We start from the raw sequence: 27,444 nt of genomic DNA on the forward strand, positions 1-27,444 counted from the left end.
GTTATTCAGAAGGAGAACCAGGAGAATGACACCCCCTGGTAGCAAACTCTAGGCTTTCCAAAGGGTGGAGATATTCCAAGAAGTGCCCTCTAGAGAAATGCCTTTCCAGGTGTCCATTAGAAATTAGTGTTTAAACCTAGGGAAGAGGGAGCAGCTAGGAAGGCTCAGAAAGGATGCAACAGGCTCAGAAAAGTAAATGAGTTTTCTGTATATAAAGGGATAAAGTCGGTACAAAAAACCCAGATGGATACAAACCACCTGTGAGTAAATATAGACCAAAAATTAGAGGGTGTTTTGTTTCTAACCAGCAGAGCAATGAGGTTATAAAACTGCCTTCTGTGAGGAGCAGAACAAAAGACTTGGTTTTCATCAGACCTCGTTCAGGTTCTGAGAGGGATCACAGGAGAACATTATTCATCAAAGCAAGGTATGAAAGGCCCAGAAGAGGCCCTTTATACTCCAGCATGCCAGAGGCTGGCTTGGATTCCTAACCTTCAGTGCACAAACCAAGCCTCTGGCTCCTGGACTGGCTATATACATACACAGATCCCAAAGATGTTAATGCTAAGACAGATAATGTCATTATCCTGAATTTGTTCCAGCTTCTTCACTAATCTGAGGAGCTGCTAATCAACAGCTGTTGAAGAAAAATCTTTATTCAAATCCTATTAAATTGTGTGAGCCAAGCAGCAAAGCAGACCTGTGGTGTTTTGATGTCCATGATAATTACAACTTACAACAGTGTGTTTCATTTGCACCAGTGTATTAGGCATTCTTCTGCTCAACTCCAGGCTGTATTCCCACTCTGGGATTAAAAAAAATTTGCAAAGTACAGCTGAACATTGACCCTCATTTTATTTTCTCTCTCCTGTGTTACATGTGATGGAAATCCCCTACTTCAAACTTCTTTCCTTAATATTTTCCTGTGATACAACCGGGAGCCAAATATATCCCTACACCTTGTGCTCTGCTGTCAAGGAGCTTAATAAAGGGAAAAATTTATACAGCTGGAGTTCAATGTGATTGCTTCCCTTTTCCTGACTCTGGGAACCTGGATTGGTCTAATGGCTTTAGAGAATCCCGTGTTAAACTTCACTGCAGCACAACAATGTTCCTTTTCTAGTCACTTGCCATTCAGAGGTTAAATATCAAAATAAATATCAGGATGTTTTGACACTAAGATACTCCTATTTGCCTATTCTCAAATGAAATGCTACATTTGATCTTGAACTGCAATCCATTTTGTTTCTTTTAAGATGTCCTACAAGTTCACTAGTGTAGTCTGGGCACCGAAAGCAAACAAGAAATGGCAGATCTGAGACCCACACAGTAAACTGATCCTGGATTTTGGCAGGATAAGCCTATCAGATCTGAACTCTGTTTCTGCAGCCAGGTGACTCCTGTGACCTGAACTTGCTCAATTACAATTGGCTTTGATATCTCCATATACAGTAACAGAACAGCCTCACCTTCTCTTCTCCATCCTTCATTTCAATCCACATTAATAAAATAAGTGACAGTTGGCAATAATCCACTATAATTTCTGAATAATTCCACTCAAGGCCAAATTAGCTTTTAACTACAAGTCAGAAAGTCTCATATGCCATCATAAGGGCTCTTCCATTCGGGCTTTCAACCCAGGCTTTTTCAGGGATCTTTTCTGTTACTAGGTTACTGAGAAGGGAAGTTACTGATGTTTTCTTTGTAACCATCAGCTACTGTATAATTAACTTTTCCCTAAAGGTGTTTCTATAAAGTTACTTTAAAAGAAATACAAACATCACAGCCTTAATGCCACCACAAAGCCCAGCAGAAATGCACTCAAGCACGACAAGAATGTCTTCGTCCCCATCAGCAGTTTCCATCACCCAAATATTTCACCCAATACACAGGAACACGTTCTCTCAGCAGGCACTCACAGTGCCTCAGTCCTCCACCTGTATGAATATGGTAACATCAACTGTTCTATCACAATCTCAAGCTGAGTTGACGTTTATTAACATTTCCAAGAGAAATCATCAAGCAGAAAAAGCATGGTCACCCTCTCATAAGGGGTACAATGGAGAACACAAGGCTGTAACCTGCTTTATCCCTCTCGAGATGCTCAGGAAGTACTTACAGTAGGTACCAGGATATCATGTTCCTTTACAAAAATGAACCAGAGTAGCTACAATAGTTACACCCAGTTATCAGACCATGCCACATGAACCACGGTTTTTGCTGCTTCTTTTTAATCTCTCTGATTCCCGGAATAAGTAGAGAAGTTTGACAAAGTTCAGATGCACCAGCTCAACCAGTATCTTGGCTGACACACACCAAATTCAGCCTAACAATGTGTTTTGTTACACCAACAGTTTAATCCACTGCAACACACATTGCAATACAGGCCAGTGTAAGGATAGGTGAATTTTCCAAGGCCATACGAATTAAAACAATCTGATAGGAAAGACACAAACAGAGCAATTTTAGTCATTTGGGTCAGTCCAAAACCTGCAAACCATAATACAAAACAAGCCCAATTTGTAACACAGAAGAAGTAAAAAGTTCTGGCAATGCTGACCCTTATGATTTGCCTACAACTACTCAAGAAAAATATCTACTATTTTATCTTAATTATCATCACATCAGTTCACTGTTACCCGACTTGTTTACAATACTTTTTCTCAGAACAATGGGTTTTAGGACACCACTGCGAAAAGACAAGATGACACTTGGCCAAATAAATAAAAAACCCCTTAATTTTTCAAAAAGTAGTGCCAAACTCACAGTTAGCTATGAGTAAGTCCATTACAAAAGGAAAGTCCCTCCATGGAGTTCTGTGGAAAACAGGCTGTCTCTGGTTTAAGACCCCTGTTGCCCCACGCCATCCTCTTTGTACCCTCGAGGCCCACAGTGACGCACCAACAATCCCCACCAACAGCAGGGAATTTTTGCCTTCGGCCTAAAAGCCAACAGGAAACTCCTATACCTCAGCATGGAGTAGGAAACTGCTTTTGGATAAGGTGGACACTTGGGAAGACAAAAGCATTAAGGAAAACAGGATAAAGCTCTGCTTTGACTATTAAGTCACAAACTTATTTACTCAAATTCATGTCAGATGAAGCCCAATGCCTGTTCTCCTTATTGAGGGCAAATTCCTTTCAAATTTAGCTTCTGTCTAAGGTATGTCACAAGTATTTCCTTTGCCATCCTTACCATTGTTGTTTGTTGCTAGCCCCTTCCATGCCTCATAACTGAAATGGGGCAATAAAGTTTTCCACAGTCACGCAAAAGACTTCTATGCTTGAGGAAGTGAAGCATTCTGTTCCAGTAAAAAATAAAGGGAGTGAGTTATTCAAACAAGCAGCCTCCCTAATGCTTTCTTAATGAAAGATAAATAGGAGCACGAGACATTAGGCAAGACTGGCAAACAAAATAATTAAGGAATAAACTGCGTACACAGAAACAGTCAAAACAAAAATAGACCTCTTAGGTTACTTGAAACAAATTTAAAGGACTAATTCTACAGGCTAATTTACTACTGGACAAAGCAAGCTTGAACAGCCACCTCAGCTCCATAAGACTCTCTAAGACATAGGATCCTAAAGGGGACCTCCTCAGGCACAGATTTTATCACTTTCCCTGACTAACTTGGAAATCCCAAACAGCTGAGACAGGAGGATTGATTTCTACTTAAAGCCCTTCACACCTCTTCCTCCCCTAAACCTCAGCAAACAAGGATTTAGCTCCCTGGGGCTCTGCTCATTTTCCTCACAGTGGTGCTGCTGCTCCGTGCATGGACAAGGTAACTAACAACAGTCTCTGAAACAACAAAATACTGGAAATTTTTATTAGGGATTGTTTTGGCCAATACAGTAGTTTAGGAAACAACTCTAGTTGTAAAGTAATAAGTCTCAAAATAAAGTCTAACCCCAAATTTGCATTTATCTTTGTAGTAGCTCTAAATGTGTATTAAGATGAGACATACTCTTCCTCTGTTTTACTGATGCTTTTAATGAATTACACCTTAATTTATATAGTATACTATCTGCATTCAAGTACTAGTTTTAGATTTTAAAACTGTTACAGGTGGAGAAATTCACGTCAACAATAACTTACTACTTGTATATATGAAAAGAATAAAATAGTTCAGTTAGAAGTGACCTACAACATAGTATTTTAAAAAGTAGTTATGTTGAAACTCATTTGTGGAGATATCCTGAAAGTTTTAAAGCAGCTCCTACTCTTTAAAACGTGAGAATTCATAATACAAGAGTGCCCGGCACTGCACAGAAGCAATTTTTTTTTTAATTCAGTGAATATTATTTTTAATTCAGTAAATATTATATTTTTTAATTCAGTAAATATTATATTTTTTAATTCAGTAAATATTATTTTTTTAATTCAGTAAATATTATTTTTTTAATTCAGTAAATATTATTTTTTAATTCAGTAAATATTATTTTTTTAATTCAGTAAATATTATTTTTTTAATTCAGTAAATATTATTTTTTTAATTCAGTAAATATTATTTTTTTAATTCAGTAAATTTTTTTTTTTAATTCAGTAAAAATAATTTATTTCAGTAAAAATTTACTCTCAGTGAACTGGTGACAAGGGGAACGGTTTTAAACTGAAAGAGGGCAGATTTAGATTAAATATGGGAAAGAAATTCTTCCCTGTGAGGGTGGTGAGGCCCTGGCACAGGTTGCCCAGAGAAGCTGTGGATGCCCCATCCCTGGAATGTTCAAGACCAGGTTGGATGGGGCTTGGAGCAACCTGGGATAGCGTAAAGTGTCTCTGCCCGTGGGGTGTTCAAAGTGGTTACTAAGGCAAGAGTGAACCGCAGGTGTGCTGCCCCACAGCTCACGCCGCTCATGTTTGATCGATGGCCGCCCTGAGCCCCTCACGCAGCCCCTCCCCGCCCGCAGCCCCGCCCGCCGCCATCGCGCCCGCCCCCAGCCCCGCCATGGCGGCCGTGCGGGACGTGGAGATCGACCCCGAGGGCACCTTCAAGTACATCCTGGTGCGCCTGCAGCGCCCGGGCGGCGGCGAGCAGCGGGACATCGTCCGCGGCACCGGGGCGGCCGAGTTCCACAGTGCGTGACAGCCCGCGGCCTGCGGGGCCGAGTTCCACAGTGCGTGACAGCCCGCGGCCTGCGGGGGCGAGCGGGCGGCGGGGCCCCGTCACCGTCCCCGGCGGGGCTGAGGGCAGCGGGAGCCGCCGTCCCGAGCAGCTCAAAAAGCCCGTTTTCCCCCTTCTATGTCCCTCGTGTGACATGAAAGCCGGGCCCGTCTCTCTGTCAGGTGCCATTCCCGAACCCGATTTAGGAGAACGAGATGGGCTAAGGAAAAAACTAAAATAATAAAACTTAACGTGCTTTTCTATACCCGTGAGGAGAAATATCCCCCTCTTGTAGGTGGAAAAAGCTGGAGGAAAATGACTGGAAAATAGAGTACTTGGTGCCTAGTGCGTATTCTAATGGCTCTCACCATTCTTCTCGTGCAGATCATATATTTGAAAAAGTGAATCCTGAGATGGAAAAGCTGGGATACGAGTGCAAGTGCCTTGGAGGAGGGAAAATTGATCACAATAGCAAAGACAAGAAAATCAGGGTATTTGGGCTCTCTACAGTAAGTGCATCTCATATTCATTTAAATCCTTTTGTCTCTGATGTTCTGTAGTATGGTGGCTTTTGGGCAATTTTCGTCACATTAACTGGAAAACCCGCCTGGCTCACTTGTGAGATAGATTAGCAAAACTAGTTTTAGGGTGGGAGACCAAAAAGATAAAGTTGGCTATTACTCAGCATTAGGTTAAGTTATAATCAAGAACAAAAATGAAAGTAGATATCTCTTGATCCAGTCTTTCCATCTTACTGCTAGAGCAGGAATGGCCCATTTGTAGCTACAGGGACTTGATCCAGTTGTTGCATGGTCTTTATTTGCCAACAAAAATGTTGTAAATCGTGTCTGTTACTCTGTATATGTTGGGTGAGAAGAGTAGACCCAGTTCAGGTGTGAATTTTTAGTAGGTGAAGATGTAGTAATGTGTTTTGTGGAATAAAAATAGCATTTTTGTTACTTCTTACGTTTCCATGTAAGTAACACTTACTTTAGGAAAGACTCAATAAGTGTTCAGGATTTCTCTAATGTAGGGAAATGCTGTAGTCTGGCCCTGGTGTTGCTCAGTGATGAAGCATAGCTGCTTCTGTAGTAATAACTGTGAGTGAAGATTCTAGGCTTTTAATTTAGACAGGAAGAAAATAGTTCTATTAAGTTCCTTTAATTTTCTATAGTAAGTGATGGTTACTTCAAATTTGCTTACCTTAGATGAGCGGTGAAGATTGGGCCTTGAATGTATCAAGTATTTGTTAGTGATGCTTTTGTTCCAAGATGACTCTTGGCACCTGGAATCATAAAAAAAAAAAAACCTCTTTAGGATTTCTGTGGGGTGGGAAGGCAGTGCTTCTTCTGTTAAATTCTTGTAATTTTAAGTCCTCACCACAACTGTGTTTTTAGGTGAGACTTCACACCTATGTTACTCAGCTGCCAAACTAGTGTTAATGGCAGTGGTCAACTCTTGCTTTTGTTGTCTGTGCAAAATACCTTGTTTCTCTGCTTCTGGTACCTTGATGCTTACACAGGAGCATGATGTAAAAGCAGAGTTTTATTGCCATGAGGGCTTGTCAGGCAGAGACCTGGAGGGCCAGATGACCTCAGTTGCAGGTCAGAAGTTAATATATTAATTACATTGGTTTAATGCTTCTCTTGACTTGGAAGTTTGTTGTCAGATTCTAAAACAGAACTAACCTGGTTCTTTATGGAAATCAGAGAAATAGTCAATGACTTCTTTTGAAGTAGATGTTGTGTTGCTATTTGCAAGGCTGGATGGGGTGTTTAAAGTGGTTACCAACGTAAGAGTGATCTGCAGCTCTTGCTTTACAACTGGCATAACTACATTATTTGGTATTTTTCAGAAGTGTGAATTTTATAACACATCAATTTTAATCTGTGCAGTTTAAATGCAGTTTATTTAAGCTGTTCCTCTTGGGGCTGAGTCAGTGATGAATAAGAGTACATGTTTTGTGTGATAATGCAGTCTTGAGCTATTTTTTTCTGTCTTCTAAGTTAAGTGTTGTTTGAAATATTACTGGAAAAAGAAAGCAGCCCGTAAATCACAGGTTTTTAATCAGCACACTGCACTGTTGTGCAGTAAAGGCTTTTTCACAGGGAAAAAAATTGCAGTTCTATTATAAGAAATCAAGATAACACACTCAGTCATGTAAGACAATAATGGAAAGGCAACTGGTTTAAATTTCAGTGAAAGTAACACTGAGCAGTGATTTAAATGAGGGTTAAAAATCACATGGGTCATCTGACCTTGCCTTAGTTTGGAGTTGCAGTGGCATAAGAGCACAGATACTTAAAACTAAGCAATTATGAGCTAAGGCAAGATTGCAGATAAATAAAACATGAAGACTGATTTCTTCAGTGGCTAGAAGAGTACTCAAATGTTTGCACATGTGGTGCCTTATTCCCTTTTCCTTCAGCTGAGCCAAATCAGATGTTTGTATGCCCATACATTAAAGTGGGTCAATGCAATCTCTGTGGTTTAAAAGAACATTCAGCAAATACAGTGGCTGAGGGGTTTGAAACACTTTAAAACAAGCTTTCTGATGGAGAAATTATGTGAAAAATGCATCCTCCCACTTGAGATTGCTTGACCCCATCTCATTTATTTTCTAGAACTTGAATTAGGGGAGGGGGAGGAGTTGGAGAGGACAACAGGAAAAATATGACATTCAAGAATAATTCTTTTAGAACTTGTATTTGATTTGTATGTGAACAACTTGAAGTATCAAATCACAACTGGATCATTTGTGTAGACAAGAACTGGATGGTTCTGAACACTTACTGTACATGTCCAATAAAAATTTGTTCTGTCTTGCAGGGCTATGGAAAAGCAGATCACTCTGTGACTGTAGAGATACTGAAGAAAGTGTATACAGACTATGAAATCACATGGTCAGATGACAAGAAATAAACTGTGAACACAATCAGCAGTTCAAAACTCGTAACTGTGAGCTGTACTTTGATTACAAATAAAAGTTCAATGTGTCTATGTATGTAGGCATAAATCTGGAGTAACTGGACTCTGCAGTAATTTATAATACTGTCATTAATCCCCAGAGCTGCCTCAGTTTTCATTCCTTTGTGCAGAATATGTAGTTCTAAGCCTTTTCCTCTCCTTTTGATGTGCTGTCTAATTAAACACTTCCACATTATCTGACCTCCAGTTTGTTTTCATCCAGTCCTGTCTCACTGATATATTTTAGGATACATCAGGATTTTGCCATCAGCTTAAAACACCACAGGACCAAACCTGTTCTCTCGTCTTTTGACCAGAGGTTTTTTTCAGTTTCCTTTATTTTTCTATCACTTTTTAGGCCTTTCATCTTATCCACATTAACAAAAATTGGTTTGGAAGGCGGGGTTGGCTGTTACAGTTCTTCACCAATGATCTAAATCTTTGATTTACTCCGTGGTTTTGAAAATCCAGCATTTGTGTTCCATAAAAGTAATGATCAATGTCTTTGGTGTTCCTGTAAGATCCTCCCCTGTAACAGACTGATAGCAATGTCAAATTCTGCCAATGCTCCTTTCCTTCTGATTCCCCTATATCACTTTTATTCCCTGTGAGAATAATCATGCTTCTTTTCCTTTCTCTTTTTTTCCAGCAATAATTGTTATAACCACCTCCTGGCAGACCCAGTACACCTAGACAGTGTGTGAATTAACTCACCTGCTTCCTGTTGTGGCAGGATGTTGCCCTTTATTTGTTGTGAAATGACGTGCTACAAATTTCACTTTTTTTGTTTCCTGCCAGTCTACCTTTAATTCACTTGTGGATTTCAAGGGAACACATTGTTGACTTGCAGTCTTCAAGAGGTATTTGTGTATAAATTCTAGTTCTTCCCTTTGCTGTGGCTCCTATTGCACTTATCCACCAGTATCTGGTGGTATAGAGTAGCTTTTTCTTTTCAATGTGCCTGTGACTCTCACAGTAAAAACTATGAAATTTGAGAGGCTTTATTCCAGTTTCTATCACAAATAAAAAAAATCCTGCTGTCACTGCCTTGTTACACTAGTTACCCATCTTATGTCACCCTTCTGTGGCTTTGTTTTGGTTGAGCAGAGAGGAATTTCCTGTTCTTATCCTCAAAACTTTCAGTCCATTCCTCATTAGCAGAGTTCAGGTATCTCCATCCCAATAATAACCTCAGAGCAGGATCTCTTGAACCTGGTGCTGCACCACTTCAAATGCCATAATGATTGCATTAAGATTTTGATTTCAGAGCATGATTAAATCTCTGTGTGCCCTGTAACCAAGAATAGCATACAGGTCAGTAATTTGCAAATTGGGCACTTCCCACTTCCATTCTCATGGGTTTTTTTTCCCCCCTAAGCTCTAGTAAAATAACTGTAATTGCCAGTATACAAACCTGGTTTTTAAATAGCCTCGTTTCCCAAAACTAGCAAATACTCTTTAAGGGGAAGTCATCAGTGAGGATAGTATCTGTTAAAATAAACAAGCTTTTTAATTTAGTTTCCTGAGGTATTTAATGAGTGATTTTAATCTTTCTCTCCACAACACTTACGGGAAAGACCTAATTTAGACCGGATTTCTTATTGTAATGGCTTGTTCAAAATGTGAGGGGATGGGATGAGGGGAGAAAAAGCAGGTATTTTATGTTGAAACACCAACAGAACAACCAGCCAACAGAACTAAGTCTTGAATCCTGCTTCTTCTCAGCATCTATCTACTGAATTTTAAGACCAGAACTCATTTGGAATTACGGAAATCCCAATGCTAATTTTGCTGATTTCACCTGAGAAAAACATCATTATTTCCCATCTGTAACTCTGAAAGGGGAATTTAATTATACTGTATGGGGTTACCTGTTTTGCAGGTGTGCAGCCACTGAGACTATGGCTCTAGCAGTCTTCTGCTGAAGTCCTAAAACATCTGATGCTGTATTTGCACAGAAACAGAGCTATGTTTGAGCAAGATACTCAGTAAAAGTGTAGTATTTAAACCTAAGACAGCAAGTTTGATCATGGGATATTATCTAGAAGAAATGTTATAGTAGAAGATTGTAAGTACCTTCTTCCTTTATTCATCAAAAAATACTTGATATTCTTGTTCTTAACCATATTCTTTGTCATAGTGGTCAGCATTTCTTATTGTTTCAGGTATGGTTCTCTGACACAGCACCAGACTCAGCAGGTGTAGAACAATCCGTGTCCAAGCCATGATTTGTCTTTGTCAAAAAGGTTTGAAAAATGGTAAATCAGTTTGTTTCCAGCTTCCCTGTTTCAACAGAAACTGTTAACAGTAATTTCTTGATCTGCCAAAGCTAAAACCTTTGTTCCTCAGTTTGTAGCCAGCAGTTATCTGTTGTCAATAAGTTTCAGAGTCAATGAGAAAAATTTCCAAAGCACAATGACAGTCGTGGTACAACTTACTGCGTTTTTCCTCCCTCTCCTATCCTATGAAAGGCCAGATTCAGTAGTTTCCAAAGGACCACTTTAAAATAGTCTGAAACAACAGTAGTTAAGGTTCTTCTGTAAAGTACAGGGAATCCTCTATGACTCTGTCTTAATAGCAATAGGGTCAAAATAGGAATCTTGAGGCTGATGTTCATAGTCTTCAGTGATGGGAACTTTTATGCAATAATTAAAGTGATTTAGGTTGCTGCTGTAATATGTTTTTCCATCCCCTCAAACTGTTGTCCCTTCTCCCCTACACTGAGTATCCCTGCATCCAGTTTACTGCACTGGTTGACTATCTCTCTTTTTTGTTTCTGTCTCTTTTTTTATATTTCTGCAAGGGCTCCCATCATCAGTGCATGATGAGAAGCAGTAGCCTTGATCTACATGTTAAAGCTGTGTAATGGCTTTCTGTCTCTTTTTCGTTAAGACAAAACATGCAGTGGACTTTTTTTTTAGTTCCTGGTGACACTGAGCACTCAGGACCAGGTTTTTTTATTTCTTTGGGTTTGTTTGCATTTTTGGTAAGGCAATTTCTTCAGCCTAGGAAACAGCAGTGCCTTGCACACAGGCTTTTCTGAATGCTTTCTGTCCTGCCAAACTGCTGAGGAGATGAAAGAGGTGTGGGTGCTCAGTAAAACCCCAGCAAGTTTTCGAAAATGGGGCAGTTAATTTCTGGAAAAAAACTTTAATAAAAGTGCAGCAATGTAGTTAAACTGTGCTATTACAGTGGTTTGTCTCCTTTCCCAGCTGTCACCTAAAGCTCAGTTCTGCCATCCTCCATTGTTGCACTCATAGGCTTATTGGTTGGTTGTTGTAAGGAGCTCCTCTTGTGTCAAGACTTTCAAGTCAGCTTCTGAAACAGAATTGTTTTATTCATTTCTAAACCAGCATCACTTTTCCCACTTACTTGCTGAATAGAGAGCGATATGTCAGAATCTGAATGTGAATATTCAGAGCCCACAGCAGTAGATATTCTCTGGTGCACTTTTTCAGAGGCTTGAGCAAGTCATGTGTGCATTACATAGGGAAACATTACCCGGATTTGTGAGATCGCTGGCAGCGTAGGACACAAGTGAAAAATACAATCACATCCCCCTCTGGTGGCAAAGCAGCAGAGCTCACTGGTGCGTGGTCTGTGCCCAAATCTGGCTGCAGTGAGACCATACTGAGGGAGGCCCAACCCTCGAGAAAAGCCTCTTGCACTAATTCAGGATGCTAAATTACCTCATTCAGCTACAGTATGTCACGTCATTCCTGGGTCATCCCACGTGACGTATGTCATGTAGGTCACAGCCGTTCCTGTGAGGTACAATTCTGGTGCTGACAAAGTCAAAGGGGAGGACTGAGGACTTCCTTAATTTTTAAATACATATCAATGGCAATTAATTAGCATAAACAGATGCTGCTTTAAGCAGAACTCCATTTTTCCATGCAAAATCAGTGTCAGAAAAGTCCTTTACTTCTAGTCAGACAGAATTTGTTAAACATTTCAATAACCACCATCCTTAACTTGTCAACCGGAATAACAGAGGAAAAAGCAAAGAGATAGGAGGATTAAAACATTTTTAAGTTATTTTTTAAGGACTAGTGGTTGAATTTTAACTGGAATCTTTAAAGGCCATTTCCATAATGCATCGCTGCAGTCCCTGATCAATGGTTTTAATTATGCTGGTTCTAAACACATTTCTTTCTTCAACGAATTTCTGAAAGAGGTAGATACCACCACCAACCCCAAAATAATGCACTTTGCTTGCCAAATACACATGGCCATTTTTATCCAAGAGCTGAGCCAGCGTATCATGCAAAGCACTGTAATAATCAGGATTATAGATGGTCTCAGATGTGAGAACTATATCATACTTTGAAAAGGGTTTGTTGCTGCTTAACAGGAGCTGGGTGACTTCAGACCACTCTCCAGAAAAAAATCTGCATGTGGTGAGCACATCAGGTGAGCCCTCTGCTTTCTTGGGCCTCTTGGCAGGAGGTTTGCTGGTTTTTCTGTCCTTTCCACTAATGCCTTCATTTACACAGTTGGCCACCACGTTGGGCAGGGTTATTTCCTCAATCACTGTGCTGTTGTAGTCCTGAAAATGGACTCTTTCAGCTTTACCTTTTAAGGCAACTATTCCCAGCAATCCAGCCCCGCAGCCAAGATCCAGTACAGTCTTGTTGGTAAACTGTATTTCAGCCTCAGAAAAGTAGTCCATGAGATCAAAGGTGCATTCCCAGATTTTCAGTCCTCCTTCATAGACTCCTGGGATGAGATCAGAGTGAGAAGAGACACTTTTGGACACGATGCCTTCGCTGTCGGCGTCACCCGAACACGTCATTTCCAGCACAGACACCTTTACGTGATACAGGTCCAACACTGTTTCCATTACTTTGTTTTCCAATATTTTGTTGAGATCTGCAGGTATAATGTGCTCCTTGGCAGCTTTCACACAGTGCTTTGTCTTTGGTGCCTCATCCTGGTGCTTTGCAGCACCTGGCCTTGGGATGGAGTCTGCTCCAGCATCGGCAGTTTTCCTGCTCTGTGCCACGGGTTCCTGCTTGTGTTTTGGACAGCCCAGCAGTAAGAAGTGAGTGTCTGCTTCACTGTCCTCATTTTCATCAATATCAAAATTAAATCGAAAATCCATTTTCAGGAATAACAGTTTAAAAATGCCAGCTTAATTTATTACAGCCAGAAACACTCATTTAAGAGCAAGGCTGATACAAAGGTGGTCTTTTTTTTTTTTCTTTCTGGCTTTTGTCTTTTTGTAGGGGATATTTTTATGTCTATACTGCTGTAGGAAAGAGTACTTTGTAGTTTGCAGGTAGTGTATCAGATGTTTTGCCAATAGCCAGGTGAATTACTGCTGGAAATAGAGTAAATAGTTTTACATATCATTAATATCAGCACAAACAGTCTAATTGTAGCATCCTGACTTTCATTAAAAGGCTGCCCAGGGAGGTAGTGGAGTCTCCCTCTCTGGAGACGCTCTCAGATCCCTGGACACGTTCCTGTGTCCCCTGCTCCAGGTGACCCTGCCTTGGCAGAGGGGTTGGACTGGATGATCTTTCTTCCAACTCCAATAATTCTGTGATTAAAAACCCCCACCCTCTAACCAGTTAAATTTTAGAAAACACAGCGTTACCGGGACCACATCTGTCACATAACAGAAATGCAGGCAAGGAAATCACTGAATCACAGAATGAGCACAGCCGGCAATTCCGGTAAAACCCACATTCCAGACCCAGCGTCTCCAGCAGCGCAAACTCCCCTGCCCTTCCCCGGAGCCCGGCTGAGGCAGCAGGCCGGCTATCCCCCCCCACCCCCGGTTTTCCCTTCCCGGTGCCGGTACCGACCCGCGGGTGCCGGGCGGGATCTCCCTCCGCTTCTCCCACGTGGAGCCGCTTCCGCTTCCTGACGCGCGGGGGCTCCTGGGATGGCGGGGCAACTTTCCCGCCCTGCCCGTCCCTGAGGGGAGCGCGGCCACCATGTCCCAGACGGACCCCGAGCTGCTCCTGCGGGAGCTGGGTGGCTGGGACTGGGAGCTGTGCCGCCGGGAGCTGCCCGCCGTCCTGCCCCGGCTCCTCATATCCTTCCCGGCGGGGGATGCGGGAACTCGCTCATCCTTCAGCCTTCGGGCGAGTAAACCTGGGGGGGGAGAGCGGTGGGACCTTGTGAGGGGCTGACACGGGATAGAAAAGCCGCGTGCCGGGTGTTTGGCTGCAAACAGCCCTTCCCTGAAATAAAAGATTAGAAAATAGCGTGTGGTTCATCTAGCGCTGTAGATTAACGAGTCCCTCTCTCCCCCTCCCCCCCAATAAAAAACCCCAAAACCCACAAACCACCAAAAAAAAAAACCCCAAAAAACCCTCAAGACTTACTCTAATACATTTTAGAAACACTTTTCTGGGGACTCGGCGATATCAGCCTGCGTTGGTTATGGAGCATCCCCTCCACATGAACATGAGGCTTCTGCAAGTGCTTTAAGGATAACCTTTATAGCAGAACAAGCTTGATTTTCTTTAACGATTTTACTCAATGTATCAAGAGTGTGAAGACTGGACCGAGCATATTCGTAAGTAGTGGCTAAGAAGTGCCTCTTCCTACAGATCGTTGTATTGCAATTGCCTTATAAACTCTGCACTGCTTAAAAACACTTAAGCTACAACCAGTGACTTTCAGAGTCTTCAGCAATCCTGCTGGACCTTGCATGTTCTACAAATTGCACGCCGAATAAGCTTTATAAAAGCCCATAAAGAAGCTCTGCGTGTAAGGCTGCTTTTTCCTTCCTGTTCTGATTTTTAAATATGCGAAAGAAGGGCGCATTTTATCTTGTGTTTATTGTCTTTTTGGCTGTTATCTTACAGGTGACAAAGCTCTTGTGATAGCTAATAGTGAAAAGAAAACTGGGCTCATTTGTAACTGTTTAAGAGTCTTGCTAAAATTCACGGTTACATTGTATATTAGTGCCAAACTTGGCAGTTTGGAATGTGGAAAGTACTCGATCCGTGGGCAAACAGTTGTGCTCAGCCTTCAACTAATCTGAGTCAGGTGTGATGCTCTTTTTGATGCTTTTGTGCACGTTGGAGCTGTGACTTGTTACTTGATTTTTCAGATGATGTATGTGGGTTTTCATGCATTTCAGATAAGGCAAATGTTATGTTGCCTCTCTCAAAATCAAGTACCTGATCTGTTTTTGCTTGATGCAGTTCTGTGTTTCCTCTGGTAGGTAGCTACGTAGTTCTGATAATCACACATTGTTTTTTTCTGTAATGTTTGAATGCTTTTCTTTGCAGGTGTTTTGAGGATCCTGACTGAAATGTTTTTGCCCCATATCAGCCTTGAAGATTTGGAACAAACCTTTTTCTCCAAAGTGTTGCCTAAGGTAGGACAGCTCCAGTTAACTGGGGAATTGTCAGTTGGTCCAGTGCTAAAAATCACTGCTTATAATGCAGTGATTCTTTCTTGAGATTGCACAATGTAGTTATTGTGTAGGATACAAACCTCAAAATTAAAATTTTACCCTTTAAGAGTTTTCACAGTTTTGTGTTGGATTGTTTCTGTGATTGTTCTCATTCTTTACAGTAGGGAGAGATTTAAATATACAATATTTCTATATTCAGCAAGAGATTTGGGGCTTATTTCTTTTTGAGAAGACTGGTCTTTTTATAAAATATTCAAGGTGGAGAATTTTTATGTGAGGTAGCTTCTCAGAACAAGTAAACTGAAGAACCCAACACTTGTGTATCATGAATAAATGTTGTGAAACTTGTGAATTAATATAGTGAATGTTAGACCATACTGGCCTAACATATGTTCTCTTTTTTGATGAAACAATGGAGATTTTTTGGATGTAAAATTCTTGAGTGCTTGCATTTTAAGTGAAGTAAAGCAGTGCCAAATTACTGATTTAAGTTTTAGGCCTCAGCTTGTCCATTTTAAGAAGCCAGTAAAAAATGGCCATTTGATTTCCATTTCTCTTGTTTTACGTCAAGTAACAAATTCTGGAGATTACAAGAAAAACGTGTCATAATAGGCATATCCTGTTTATCTTGTATGTGCCTGGAAGCACCTCACTGTCTTTGCAGTGAAAACACTAGCACCCATCAAATGTCCAAGGACCAAAACTAAAATACAAATTAATGTTGTTTGTAGATTGTTGACCTTTTTTTTAATGTATTCAAAATGTTAATGATCATTCTCAACAAATAAACAATTTTTCTGAGACAAAACGAAAATCCTTTTAAAATTATGGGGGTTTAACTGAGTTAAAAAAGCCTTTGGTAGAAAGAGGTATATATTAGCTGGGAGGTTTATTTCCTAACATACTTTAGAAAAAGTAACAGCTTATGTCTATAATTTGGGAAAACCATACAGGTTGTGCTTCTTGGTACATCGTGTTTTGTGACTGAAATGCTGGAAAGTGTTAAGTTCTCCTGGGAGTTCTCTCTGTAGCCTGTGCTTCCATACCAAGGAAGCAAGCAGATACAGAACAGTGTTGCTATTTGCATGTGTACCCTCATAAATGAAATGTTTAAGTTTTGTTTCCTTCTGACAGACTCTACAGCTCTTTGATAACTTGATGTATGAGTTATCCAGCGAGGCCAAGGGGTTAACCAGCCACAGCACAGAGTTATGCAGTACTGTAAGGAATCTGCTACAGGCAAGTCCTGTTCCTGTCCAAGGAATGTTTACATCATTCTTTCCTTTTACCTGAACTATTGAGGGGTTTTTAGAATATTTTTGCCACCTACTGGTGGTTAAAATGTAATTTAATCTTCCTTTGTAGCTGAAATTCAATTAACGTTTTATGAATGATTTGATTGCATCTATCATCTGATGCTAACCATAATTTTAAAAATCATCTCAAGTTCTGCTGAAGTTACTAACACAAATGGCACGTGATTCACCGTATTTAAAGAGCGAATCTGACACTTGTTTATACAGTCACTTAATTCTCAGTTTTAAAATTTTTGGAAGCTGAGAACAGTAGTCAAAAAGATACAAAGTTCTCACAGTACACACGGAATTGCTCAGTATTATTTTACGGCGCTTCATCCGTTTTTAACAAACTACTTACTTATGCAAATAGCGAACTTTAAACGCCGTATAAATCTAGGTGCAATTCAGCAGGGAAAAGATGCTTTGGAGGTTATTGCAGGAGCGAAAACCATTGACTGCTGTTGTTTATTCTTGCCTGAAGACTGTGGTGCAGCTGCTGGAGACCCTGACGGGCTGTGTGCGCTCCGTGTGCTCCGTGCGGGAGTGTGTGCCCCTGGGCAGCGTCCGCTCCCTCCCCGCCTCCGTGCTCTACGTCATAAAGAACTCCTTCACACACTGCAGGGTAGGTCTCTCTTGGAAGGAGAAACATCCCTATGCTCCTTGGGGTTTTAAATTAAATTTAGCTGTTAAATGGTTCGCTTACTGCGCAAGTACAGGGATGATTTTTCAGCTGTGTGCCCAGCAAATATGACCTGGTGGTGAGAGGCTCAGGCTGTGCCATTTCCATGTTTTGCATCAGTGTTCACTGAACATTTTGCTCATGAATGGAGTACTCTGTGAGATCTGTGCACTCCTAATGGCTGCAGGACTTTCAGAGCTATCAGTGGTTACCAGCAGGGTGTGACTTACCTTATTTCTGTGCAAGTTCCAGAGTGGATTGAAAATGGAGATTGGCATCTCTTTGTTGGTTACAAGTAACATCTGTCATTTTCAGATTTGGACTTTCAGATGCAACAGTAATTCTCTCTAAGCAGTAAAAATAAAACCAGCTTATCATAAGGACACGGGAACTTTTGGTTGCCTTTCATTTCCACTTTCATTCTGTCTTTCTTTTTTTACCTCAGTTTTCCATGTCAGGACTTAAACTCAAGTGCCACACCTTTATCTAACAATTTTGATTTGAAAGTATTGGGAAATACTTGGAATGCTGCTTACTTTGTTGCTAACATTGTATTGTATTGTCAGATACGATCTTAGGTTTACCCATGGACGTTTATCATATGATCTTAAGTTCACCTGTGGAGGCCTAATCTGGAACCCCCTAAATTCACTAGAGCCAGGCAGACCTCATTAGTTGTCAATGAGGCTGCAGGTGACTGACATTTTATATTTAGTGATCGGGGGGTGGGAGCAGAAACTGCAGCCCTGGTTGTATATTGAGTTAAAGTGGGTACATCTGTGCCTTGTTCTTTTTTTTCCAGGGGAATGTATGACAAAGCTCTTGGTGTTTTTAGCATGTGAAAAATCAGGCTGTGATTCCTGAACTTCTTTTTAAACCTCGTTTCCCATTTTCTGCAGGATAGTGAATCAGTGTACTGTGGGCACCTGCACTTGATTTCTGACCTCCTACAAGCTACGTTCAAGGAAACTTACTCCCTTCAGAAGCAGCTGATGGAACTAGTTGATATGATTTCCATGGGCTCTGCATCCACTGAAGATAACATCACAGATATAGTGTCAAGTATATGCAGATTTCACGCTTTTTCAGTCTCGCTTAGTCATTTTTTTTCTATAGAGTATGTTTGAATTCTTAAAACAGGTTTCTGAGCATGCTCAGTCCCTGCTGTCCTGACCAGCCTTTCAAAAAGCAGAATTTTGAAGCTTGAAATATTTCTGTTCTCCTGAAACTTCCTCTGTGGGATGGGGCATGCTGTGTAGATTTGTAGGATAGGGGCAGCACCTAAACACTGAGGCATTTTCTGGTATTCTCTTAGTGCTTGGGATTGCTGTGAACTCATAAATCTGATTTAACTCTTGTTGTTATTATTTCCTTAGTGATCCACACTGTGCTGGAGATATGCTCTGTCATTTCCAATATGGACCATGCTCTTCATGCCAACACGTGGAAGTTCATCATCAAGTATGTCACTGAACTGTAATTTTAAATAATGAAGGTTTCAATTGCTTTGTGTTCAGAGTTTCAAATAAAATCGAAATTAGAGAATTCACTTTAGCTGTTTGGTAAATAAATTTAGAAATTCAATTTAGAAATTTAGCTAGGAGTAGTACTCAAGCACTGCCAGTGGAAGTAGGTAGGAATGGGTGTGAAAAGTAATAGGAACTTGACTTTTTTTATTGCAGTGCAGAAGAAAATTTGCAGCACTGTTGTCTAAATAAATAATATTAAGAGGTCTTACCTGCAATTTTGTAGACATTTTTGGCTTGACTGACTGTCTTGTGCTTTCATCCTGCCTCTCCTCTGTTTCAGTCATGGCTCTGGAGAGGGTTGTTCTCTCTGAGTTTCTGTTTTCAGCCTACAGAGATATTGCACCAATCAGTGTTGTACTAAAGCCAAAATAAATTATTTGGATTTGTAAGAATTCATTGCATGGTCACTTCTGACCGTTAAATACCTGATTATGTTCCTACCTTGCAGGCAAAGCCTGAAGCATCACTCCCTGCTGCAGTGCCATCTGAAACACAGCGACATCCTGGGGGGCCTGTGCAAGGACACTCTTCTGTCTTTTGACTCCTGTTTGCAACTGGCTGAGCAAATGAAGGTGTCAGAGATACAGGTGAGTTAAAAAGCTCCCAAAGCTTACAGTGAACTTGGGGAGGATAAACTCTTTGTGCTGTGTTATTGCTTGGAGTAGTTTGGGTTTGGTTTTTTGGGGTTTTCTTTATTTCATGTGGTGGGCAGAATACCTTATTCTTTTGAAACCACATGAAAGTAAGGCCCATCACTTTATTTAGATTGAGGATGTTTTGTGAGACACTTAAGTTTTCACCATACTCTGTGAGAATTTATTTCCTGAACTGACAATATCCCAAGGTCAATTCAAATATAACCTTCCAATTCTGAATATTGCTCTAAAAATGTTGAGGCATAATAAATATTTTTAAAATTTTCCCCCCTTAGCTGCAGAGTCTGTAGAGAATCAAATGTGAAATAGGTTTTGAACATTGTTAGCAATCTAACTTCCTTTTTTATTGTGTTACTCTGTATATTAACTTTTAGAACTGCTTCTTTTGCACAGGAGGGCACTGACTTAAGGCTATTCCAGAAGACAGTCAAACTGTGCAGGTTCTTTGCTAATTCCCTTGTACACTACACCAAGGTAGGTTCTGTACTCCAAGTCTGTGTTAGGATTAAGTTCAAGCCCCTGGTCTGCAGATGGAATAACTTTGTACTGCACAATATCTTAACAATTTATGACTATCCCATATGGGCGGTATAATTAACATCCCTAATTAACATCCAGTAACCTGCTTGTAGTTCTTCCACCTTTATATTCTCCCACGCCTAAGCAGGCATTTCCCAGAAAAACAAGTACAATAAACTGCTTCATGCAATATCACCATGGAGTTGGTAGGAGATGTCCATCTTCATGGCCAGAGTGGCCGAGTTTCCAGAATTGTTGGTTGTTTGAGCCATTGAATTGGATGTGGCACTAAGAAGAAGAAATGGATACTGTTGTTTATTGTTGTTACTTTGTTTATTGTTTGCTTTGCTCTTGCTTTGTGCTGTGGATTCTTAGAACTTAAACAATTTTTGCAGTTTAGTACTTTACACACCAGTATAGGAGAACAAAAAGTGTGATTAATGATGTCTTTTATATTGAAAGTACCATTCAAAATTAATGGCTTTTGCAGGAATTCCTTGCTTACTTCTCTGACTGCTGTTCTCAGTTACATCAGCTCTTTCTTCAGATATACAGGTATGTGAAGTACAAATAATTGATCATTGATAGTATCTTAATAACATCTCTTTACTGCCTTCTTAAAGTATTCTGAGATATAGAAATACAGTTCTTGTTCCAAAGCTGTTGTCATCTTTTTTTCATGGATAGAAAACAAAAATATTTTTTAATGAATTAAGCATTTTTGTGTGATATAGTCACCTTAATCCCATTCTTGATCAGTGCTGTGCATGTCCCATGTTGACAAACCATTAACTTTGTTGAAAGTACTTATGTCAATGTCTTAACAAATTATGTGTAGAATATGAAGAAAGAAAAAAATCCAACACTAAATGCAGGTGTCAGTAGTGACATGTGACAGATCATTTCTACTTTAAGACAAAGTATGGAAACATTCATCCTGGAGAAAGAGGGGATCAGAAATAAAGTATCCTGAAATTTTTCTTAGCTTTACAGTGTGTTTATAGTCCTGTGAAATCTCACAAGAGGACTCTGGTTCTCCTAGAAGCAAACGCTCTTTTAATGTTTTGTTCATAGAACAAAGGTCTGCAAGTGGTTTATCACTGTGGTTTATCACTCTTCTTTCTGTTTGCTGCAGTGGTGGGCAAGAATAAGGGAACATGGGCTTTCTACTAATCATAGTTTACCCTCTGAAATCCGAGGGCTGATTTCAGCCCTTCTTTTGGAATTCAAGCCACGTTCTGTGGTGTGATGTGCACCCGAGTTCACTGCGTGTTTCACTGCAAGACTGGGGGGATATTTTTTTATGAGTTTCCTCTTTTAGCTTTACTTACCTTGCAGATCTTTCTCAAGTGAAAGGTTGTAAACTTTTATTCACTCAGGGAAACTGGACAGGATTTTTGAGTAGCAAGGCAGCATTTTTACCATCATTTTATAAGCCACAAGAGTGGAAGGTTTTCATTTCATGATCTCTTTTGTATTATTCTCCTCTTGGTTCTTTTTTTTTTTTTATTGCCCAAGGTTTTCTCTCCTCAAAGAAATTGTGGTACCCTTTTAGTGTCATATGTTAAGTCAGTGCTGTTACATTTATGACTGTCAAATTGTGTATACGGGTGTTTTGTTGGCTTTTCTTTTTTATTTGACTTTTGTGATTTGATATGTTTCTTCTGATAGATTTTATGTATTTTACATGCATTTTCTGTGAGCTTGTAAGGTTTTCTTTCAAGGTTTAGTAAAATATTGGATTGTGATGCTAAGTTTAAAAGCTGAATGTAGAGTTGTAGCTCTTGGACTATAACAGGTGTTCTAAAATGGGGAGCCTTTTATTTCACAGGAACAAGGAAATGATAAACTTACTTCTTCGTAGTTCTTTTGGAAAAAAGTAATATTACTGAAAATGCTACTGAGAATATTTAACTTTTTTTTTTTTTTTCCATTCCCTCTCAGCAAATTTCCTCCCACTCTCTATGCTCCAGAGATCTTGGAAGTTCATCAAGAGGAAATATCCCGGGTTTTTCTCGTGGCTCTGGATCCTCTTATCAACCAGCTTCTTCCCTTTAGTCCTTTCATGGAGCAAGTGTTAAGTGAAAAGTTAGGTAGGTTGAAAATACAGCTACCAGTGCTGTGGTACTATGTAAACATCTGCAAGGGATTGGGACTGATATTTTGACTTTCTGAACCACAAGAAATATTCTGTACCTGTTTGCTTGTCTGTAGTTCTTGTGTAAGTACTGTGATAGAAGCAGTTCCATGCTGAACTGGATGAATTTTGTAACACGTAGTTCATGTGGTTGCTGAATTCATCTTTTCCAAAAGACTCACAATAACTTCAGTATTAACGTGGTTAACAGACATCCTGTCAGTTCTCCTTTTTTGCATAATTTCAATCCACTTTTTGTCACAAACTTTCAAAGGAAGCTGAAATTTTTCTGCTGTGCTGTTCGTGGGGGAAGACAGCCATTTTTTCCTAAATTAAGTATTTGCTGTGGAAAGCAGAATGCCTTCAAACTGGAAAATTACCACCTTTTTGTTTTTGCACTCCCTCCTCCCTGATTTGTGCTCAGACCAACAAGTCATAATTCAGAGATGGCTGAGATAGTTCATCAATTTGCCTCTACACTTGCTTTATAAGCCACTTTAGACACATGAAGTATTTACCAGGGCAACTTGCATCACGTTTGAAAACAAACTTCTGCAGGTCTCCCTCCTGAGCAGCAGCTGCCCCAGTGTCTCCTGCTGGTTACCATCATGGACAAGCTGTCCTCTCAGCCTGAGGAAGTGCAAACTCTCTGGAACACAGGAAAAAGGTACTAATGAGGTTTTTGTTGTAGTTCTTCCCCACAGCAATCGTTCCATACAGGCAAACAGAGGGGCTCAGCTGCTGGAGTTCCCCATGCAACTGAGTAGTAAAATTTGTCAGACTCTATGGATTTACTTCCTTCTGCCAAGACAAACAGGATCTGATGTTCAGTGCATCAGGAGGGAAGCATACAGAATCAGAGATGTCGTTGTTTTTTCAGGGAAGGAATGGTATTTAGAGTACTTCCAGGATAAGAAGAGAGAGAAGTTTTTAATTTGTTGATGCTTCACTGAGTTAAAATCTCAAACTTTTATGCCTGAACCCTCAAGTAGCCACCTGGACTTGTAAAAGAGGAAGGTAGTCAGAAACAAAAATTTAGTGTAAAACCACTGAAGTTATTGCCATTGTTCCTTGTCAAAGATTTTTGTAGTACTAAGATTTTATAGTGCAGATGTTTCTTCGGGATTTTGGATTTACGTATCTGTAACCCAACTATTTCTCTTTTGTTTTTTTCTTTTCCCCTTGCAGCCTGTCTTTGTTTTCAGCTCTCTTCTTCAGTTTCCAGCAATGTCCTGGTGAGCTTTCTCTCCCTGTCTGTTTGCCAGAGGTGATCAGTACTGGGCAGCCAGCAGTCCCCATCACCCTCTATCACTATGTCTGTGCCCACCTGTGCTCCTTCATTGCTTCCACACTCCCATCACACTTCCCTCAGCTGGTAAGATTGGTTTTTGCTTATCATCTCTTCAGCTGTTTTTATATATAAAAATGGGTTATATATAAAAGAATGGGTTCTTTTTAACGACCTAGCCCTGAATTGATGCTTAGGTAAGAAGTGGTTCTGTAGAAAGCAGCTGTGACACAGTTACATGGCTGGAGTTGAGTTATCCAGCAAATGTCACTTGTGGGAAGGGGGGGAAATAAGGCTTCAAAGAGTTCCTGAGGACTTCAGTGGCATTGGAAATTTTTGTTCTCTTTCAGAGGGAGGGAGCTCAAATCATCATAAAAGTTCAGTGCTTTCTTTTATGCTGTATTCAAACTGTATTAACTTTACCTGTTTTTATTAGTCTATGCTAAGTTTAGAGTAGACTGTGTTGTTGTGATTCCAGCTAAAAACATATCATAAAATGGTAATGAGCAGCATTTTCTACTTCAGAGGAGTATTCTGGGCTTTAATTAATGCTACATAATGTTTTCAAAGTTTTTTACTTTTACTGCACACAGACAGAAGTACCCCCAGATAAATGTAAACCTTGATAAAGTTAAGAGCTGTCACAAAAAATTACAGCCCTAATTTAGCAGTTTGTTTGTTTGGTTTTTTCTGAATGCTGTCTTCCTCTTTCAGGTAAAATTTGTGTTTGTAAAAGAGGAAAAGTATTCATTTGGTTTTCAGTAGGTTGCCAATAAAGCTGGAAAGAAAATTGGCAATACATTGTTTTTTTTTTCACAAGAGTTGCCTTGCAAAGAAGGGATGCACATGATGAAATGTCTCCAAGTGAAGGATCCCCAGGCCATTGAGGTGGATGCACATGTGCATTCAAAGTGTGCAAATCTAAAGGTGTGGCTGCTCACTTGATGGTGTAGCTGAATATGGAGTACAAAAAAAGAGTTCTTCAAACATTTTAAATTGGATAAGCTTGAAACTCTTCCTGGGTTCTGTACCAATTAGTGAAGTAAAAGTAGTAGCAGGCCTGCAATCAGTTTCTGCATGAATGTACATCTGTATATTTTCTCCTCAGGAATGTGCCCTGCTGGATGCAGTGCTGGGTTCTAGCATGATCACATCTCTGCTGGCCATGGACTCATGGTGCTTCCTTGCCCGGTAAGATGCTCTTATTGCAGGTTTTCCACAGATCCAGTTCATTCTGTTGTTGTACATAATTCCTTGAGAGAATTTTTTTTAAGACAAAATTTTCCCAGAATTGGATTATTTTCAGATTTAGAGCACATTTTGAAAATTAGAAGCAGAAATGGCTTAGCCATTTTTTCATTCATGCAAGTAAAGGGAACATACTTTCTCTATTATTTGATAATTGTGTTTTGGAATGGTTATCTCAAGTAAATTGTGTCTGCAAATCAAGCTGAAACATGTTAGAGGAAATTTCTCAGGCCATTTCTCAGACAAGGTTTATAGTATATATTCTGTAAAAGAGTAGGAAGTACAGACTGACAAGCTTCTGTCTCTCATGTTCCAGGTATGGAACAGCTGAGCTGTGTGCTCACCACGTTCATGTGATTGCCCACTTGGTAAGAACCACGGTGTATTTGCAGCTTGGCACCAGTTTTAATCCAAGTTATACTGGCAAACTTTCTAAATGACCAAAGACAGGATTTTTTTATTTTTTTTTTTAAATCCAAATTGAGATTGTTTCAATTCTTCAAACTGGGTTAATAATTAGCAAAAGCAGTACAGTAAAAATATAAAACAATATGCCTGGTATTTCCAACATGATCCCACACAGCAACTCTTAGAACGTTCTGTATAGAATTTATTTGCTTAGTGGTGATTTTTTTTCCTTAATTTAACTGGATGCATTACCCTTTTATGCTAATGCAGCTAAAGGCTTGGCCCAGTGACTGTTACCAGGTCTCTGCCCTGGGTGTCCTGCTGAGGCGTCTGCTGTTCATGATGGCTCCGGACCACCAGGCAAGTACAGCACCAGCATCTTCTGTCACTACTAGAAGAGATTTGAACCAGTGGCCTGTGTTAAAATATCCTCTTTCAGCTCTTCAGAAGTGCCAAGATGAGTGCTCACCCACTGTCCTTGCTATTGTAGCTGTTATTACTGAGTCACAGTGGATCCCACTGTGTGCAGACTGCACACCTTTCTGAGTGTCTTGCTGGGCAGCAGTGGAGTCCTTTTTCTGACTAAGGATGAAAACAGCACACCTCCCAGATTTGCTGAAAACTGTGTGTCCTGGCATTGCATCTGTGACTGGTGTTCACGAGTGTTCTCATGACATCAGGTATCAAGGGCAGTGTCCTGTCCTGTCAGTGCCTCTCTTCGTACCTTGGAGAGGCCAAAGCCCTTTCTTCTACTCACTGGGGCCATTGCTTCAAGCAGCTGAAAGAATTAAGTCGTTAATCATTCTGATGTCCTATATGTGACACGGGAGGTGGCAGTTCTACAACTTTTTTATATAAAAAGTTGAATTTTATTAAAGTGAAAGGTTTTACACTTTTTTTTTTTTTTCCATGTAATATGTCTAAAGCAAACCAGCTTTCTGAGAGATTATCAAGTTGTCCTCTGGCCTACTTAGTTTCTGTTACCTTTTGTTTCCAGGTAGAATTTGCTCATAAGTTTCTTCCAGAAGAGGTGGAGAACTTGGCTGTGTGGCAGCACATATCCCTCAGGGCCCTGAATCCTGACCTCAGGAAGGGAGTGGCAGGTCAGCTGTGCGTGGCCGCGCTCACGCGGTGCCGGCAATGGCTCAGCAGCAGGCGCGCCCTGGGAGAGCTCCCACCCGTGGTAAAGGAGATGATTTGGTTCTCTTTGTAAAATCTGTGAGCTCTGGATTTCCAAACTATAAGGATTCTGTTGCTGTCACCTCAGTTTTTCAGTGTGTTTTTTCCATGCCTAACTGGCCTATGCATGAGCAAGAACTCTTTGTGTTAACGTTTTCTTCTCGCACACAGCACCTCAGGACCCTCTACTGTGACAGTGGAGGTCTTGTGGTTCCCAAGTTATTCTAGTTGTTTGCTCTCTGGGTGACCACATGTATTTTTGTTTAGAATTTCTGATTTATGCTATACCTCAGGATACAATTACTTTTAAGTTTTAAAGTCCTGGCTGGTTTTACGCAGCATCAAATCTGAAAGATGCTCACTGGTCTCCTTGGTGAGGGAGTGTGAGAAACCAGAGGCTTCCACATGAAGTGTCTGCTGCCAGATTCCTCCTGCCAGTGCAGCAAATGACTGGAGCACGTGTGAGCCTCGCAGGAGTAAGGGATGGTTTGGATGGTTTCCTTGCTTTGGAAGCTTTATTGGCTGGTGGGCTGCTGGATTAGCTGTGCTGTACAGCTGACACAGCACACTGGGCTTCCTGCCACCTTGTATCATTTTAGATGTTTAACATGAGCCTGGGGTTTTGGGTTGTTTTACATGTAGGTTTTTCTGGTCTGTCTTATACATTTTTTCCTCCTAGAACACTGCCCTTTCTGTCCTGCTGGCTGCCTGCACTTTTGCTGATGACACTCTGGAGGCAGAACTTAAGGCATCTGTCCTGGGAGTGCTCAGTCAGTTCTGGACTCTTCTCCAGGCTAAGCAGGTAAGAGAATTTGCTGTTCCAGTGCTGAAAACATGATGTCTTTGAAAGGCCGGTGCTATTTCTTCACATTGTTGTTACTAATTTGTTTTACTTGGATTGGACTGTTTCTGTAAAGCACAGTGTAACTGTGCTGCCCATCTGCTCTCAGCTGGTTTATGTTTTGGGCAGGCCCCTGCTCTGGGAAGCTGAGTTTGACTTTTCCTGAATGTTACATATGTGGCTCCTTGTGACTCCATCTATTCAGATTCA

General features: G+C 40.5%; 4 protein-coding genes across 8 annotated transcripts in view; 2 read left to right on the top strand and 2 right to left on the bottom strand.

Moving 5' to 3' along the window:
* LOC135418726 (E-selectin-like) overlaps positions 1-10,236 on the bottom strand; it is a 25,838-nt gene extending 15,602 nt beyond the window's left edge. For 2 of the 5 annotated variants that reach the window (XM_064664296.1, XM_064664302.1), the window contains exon 1: positions 6,308-7,939. The gene's annotated coding sequence lies outside the window, so the exon portion shown is untranslated. Of the gene's footprint in view, positions 1-6,307; positions 7,940-9,485; positions 10,033-10,147 lie in introns of those variants that run through there. The other 3 variants (XM_064664298.1, XM_064664297.1, XM_064664295.1) reach the window with 3 other exon arrangements.
* Positions 4,864-8,126, top strand: LOC135418730 (14 kDa phosphohistidine phosphatase-like). Its single transcript, XM_064664307.1, has 3 exons — positions 4,864-5,078; positions 5,489-5,613; positions 7,934-8,126. The coding sequence occupies exons 1-3, from the start codon at positions 4,868-4,870 to the stop codon at positions 8,024-8,026; spliced, it is 429 nt and encodes a 142-aa protein (XP_064520377.1). The 5' UTR covers positions 4,864-4,867; the 3' UTR covers positions 8,027-8,126.
* Positions 10,138-14,017, bottom strand: METTL18 (methyltransferase 18, RPL3 N3(tau)-histidine). The gene is made up of 2 exons (XM_064664306.1): positions 13,885-14,017; positions 10,138-13,394 (listed from the first exon to the last, which is right to left on the bottom strand). Exon 2 carries the CDS (start codon positions 13,173-13,175, stop codon positions 12,135-12,137), a length of 1,041 nt encoding a protein of 346 aa, XP_064520376.1. The 5' UTR covers positions 13,176-13,394; positions 13,885-14,017; the 3' UTR covers positions 10,138-12,134.
* The window catches only part of FIRRM (FIGNL1 interacting regulator of recombination and mitosis), a 17,381-nt gene continuing 3,953 nt past the window's right edge, over positions 14,017-27,444 (top strand). The window contains exons 1-18 of the mRNA XM_064664292.1: positions 14,017-14,114; positions 14,563-14,603; positions 15,325-15,413; positions 16,587-16,691; positions 17,232-17,372; positions 18,329-18,491; positions 18,806-18,890; positions 19,407-19,545; positions 20,008-20,088; positions 20,624-20,688; positions 22,078-22,226; positions 22,829-22,937; positions 23,459-23,645; positions 24,667-24,749; positions 25,123-25,174; positions 25,485-25,578; positions 26,216-26,397; positions 27,073-27,195. Coding sequence (XP_064520362.1) covers positions 14,017-14,114; positions 14,563-14,603; positions 15,325-15,413; positions 16,587-16,691; positions 17,232-17,372; positions 18,329-18,491; positions 18,806-18,890; positions 19,407-19,545; positions 20,008-20,088; positions 20,624-20,688; positions 22,078-22,226; positions 22,829-22,937; positions 23,459-23,645; positions 24,667-24,749; positions 25,123-25,174; positions 25,485-25,578; positions 26,216-26,397; positions 27,073-27,195 — 1,986 coding nt within the window. The remainder of the gene's footprint in view (positions 14,115-14,562; positions 14,604-15,324; positions 15,414-16,586; positions 16,692-17,231; positions 17,373-18,328; positions 18,492-18,805; positions 18,891-19,406; positions 19,546-20,007; positions 20,089-20,623; positions 20,689-22,077; positions 22,227-22,828; positions 22,938-23,458; positions 23,646-24,666; positions 24,750-25,122; positions 25,175-25,484; positions 25,579-26,215; positions 26,398-27,072; positions 27,196-27,444) is intronic.

The sequence above is a fragment of the Pseudopipra pipra genome, chromosome 9 (genome assembly GCF_036250125.1).
Source record: "Pseudopipra pipra isolate bDixPip1 chromosome 9, bDixPip1.hap1, whole genome shotgun sequence".
NCBI lineage: Eukaryota > Metazoa > Chordata > Aves > Passeriformes > Pipridae > Pseudopipra > Pseudopipra pipra.

What these genes read in the sequence shown, in the direction of transcription:
- LOC135418730 (XM_064664307.1), top strand. Translation starts at nt 4,868, where the DNA reads ATGGCCGCCCTGAGCCCCTCACGCAGCCCCTCCCCGCCCGCAGCCCCG. An exon ending in CGGGGCGGCCGAGTTCCACA is followed by an intron (nt 5,079 to 5,488) that starts GTGCGTGACAGC and finishes CTTCTCGTGCAG; the next exon opens with ATCATATATTTGAAAAAGTG. An exon ending in GGGTATTTGGGCTCTCTACA is followed by an intron (nt 5,614 to 7,933) that starts GTAAGTGCATCT and finishes TCTGTCTTGCAG; the next exon opens with GGCTATGGAAAAGCAGATCA.
- METTL18 (XM_064664306.1), bottom strand. Translation starts at nt 13,175, where the DNA reads ATGGATTTTCGATTTAATTTTGATATTGATGAAAATGAGGACAGTGAA.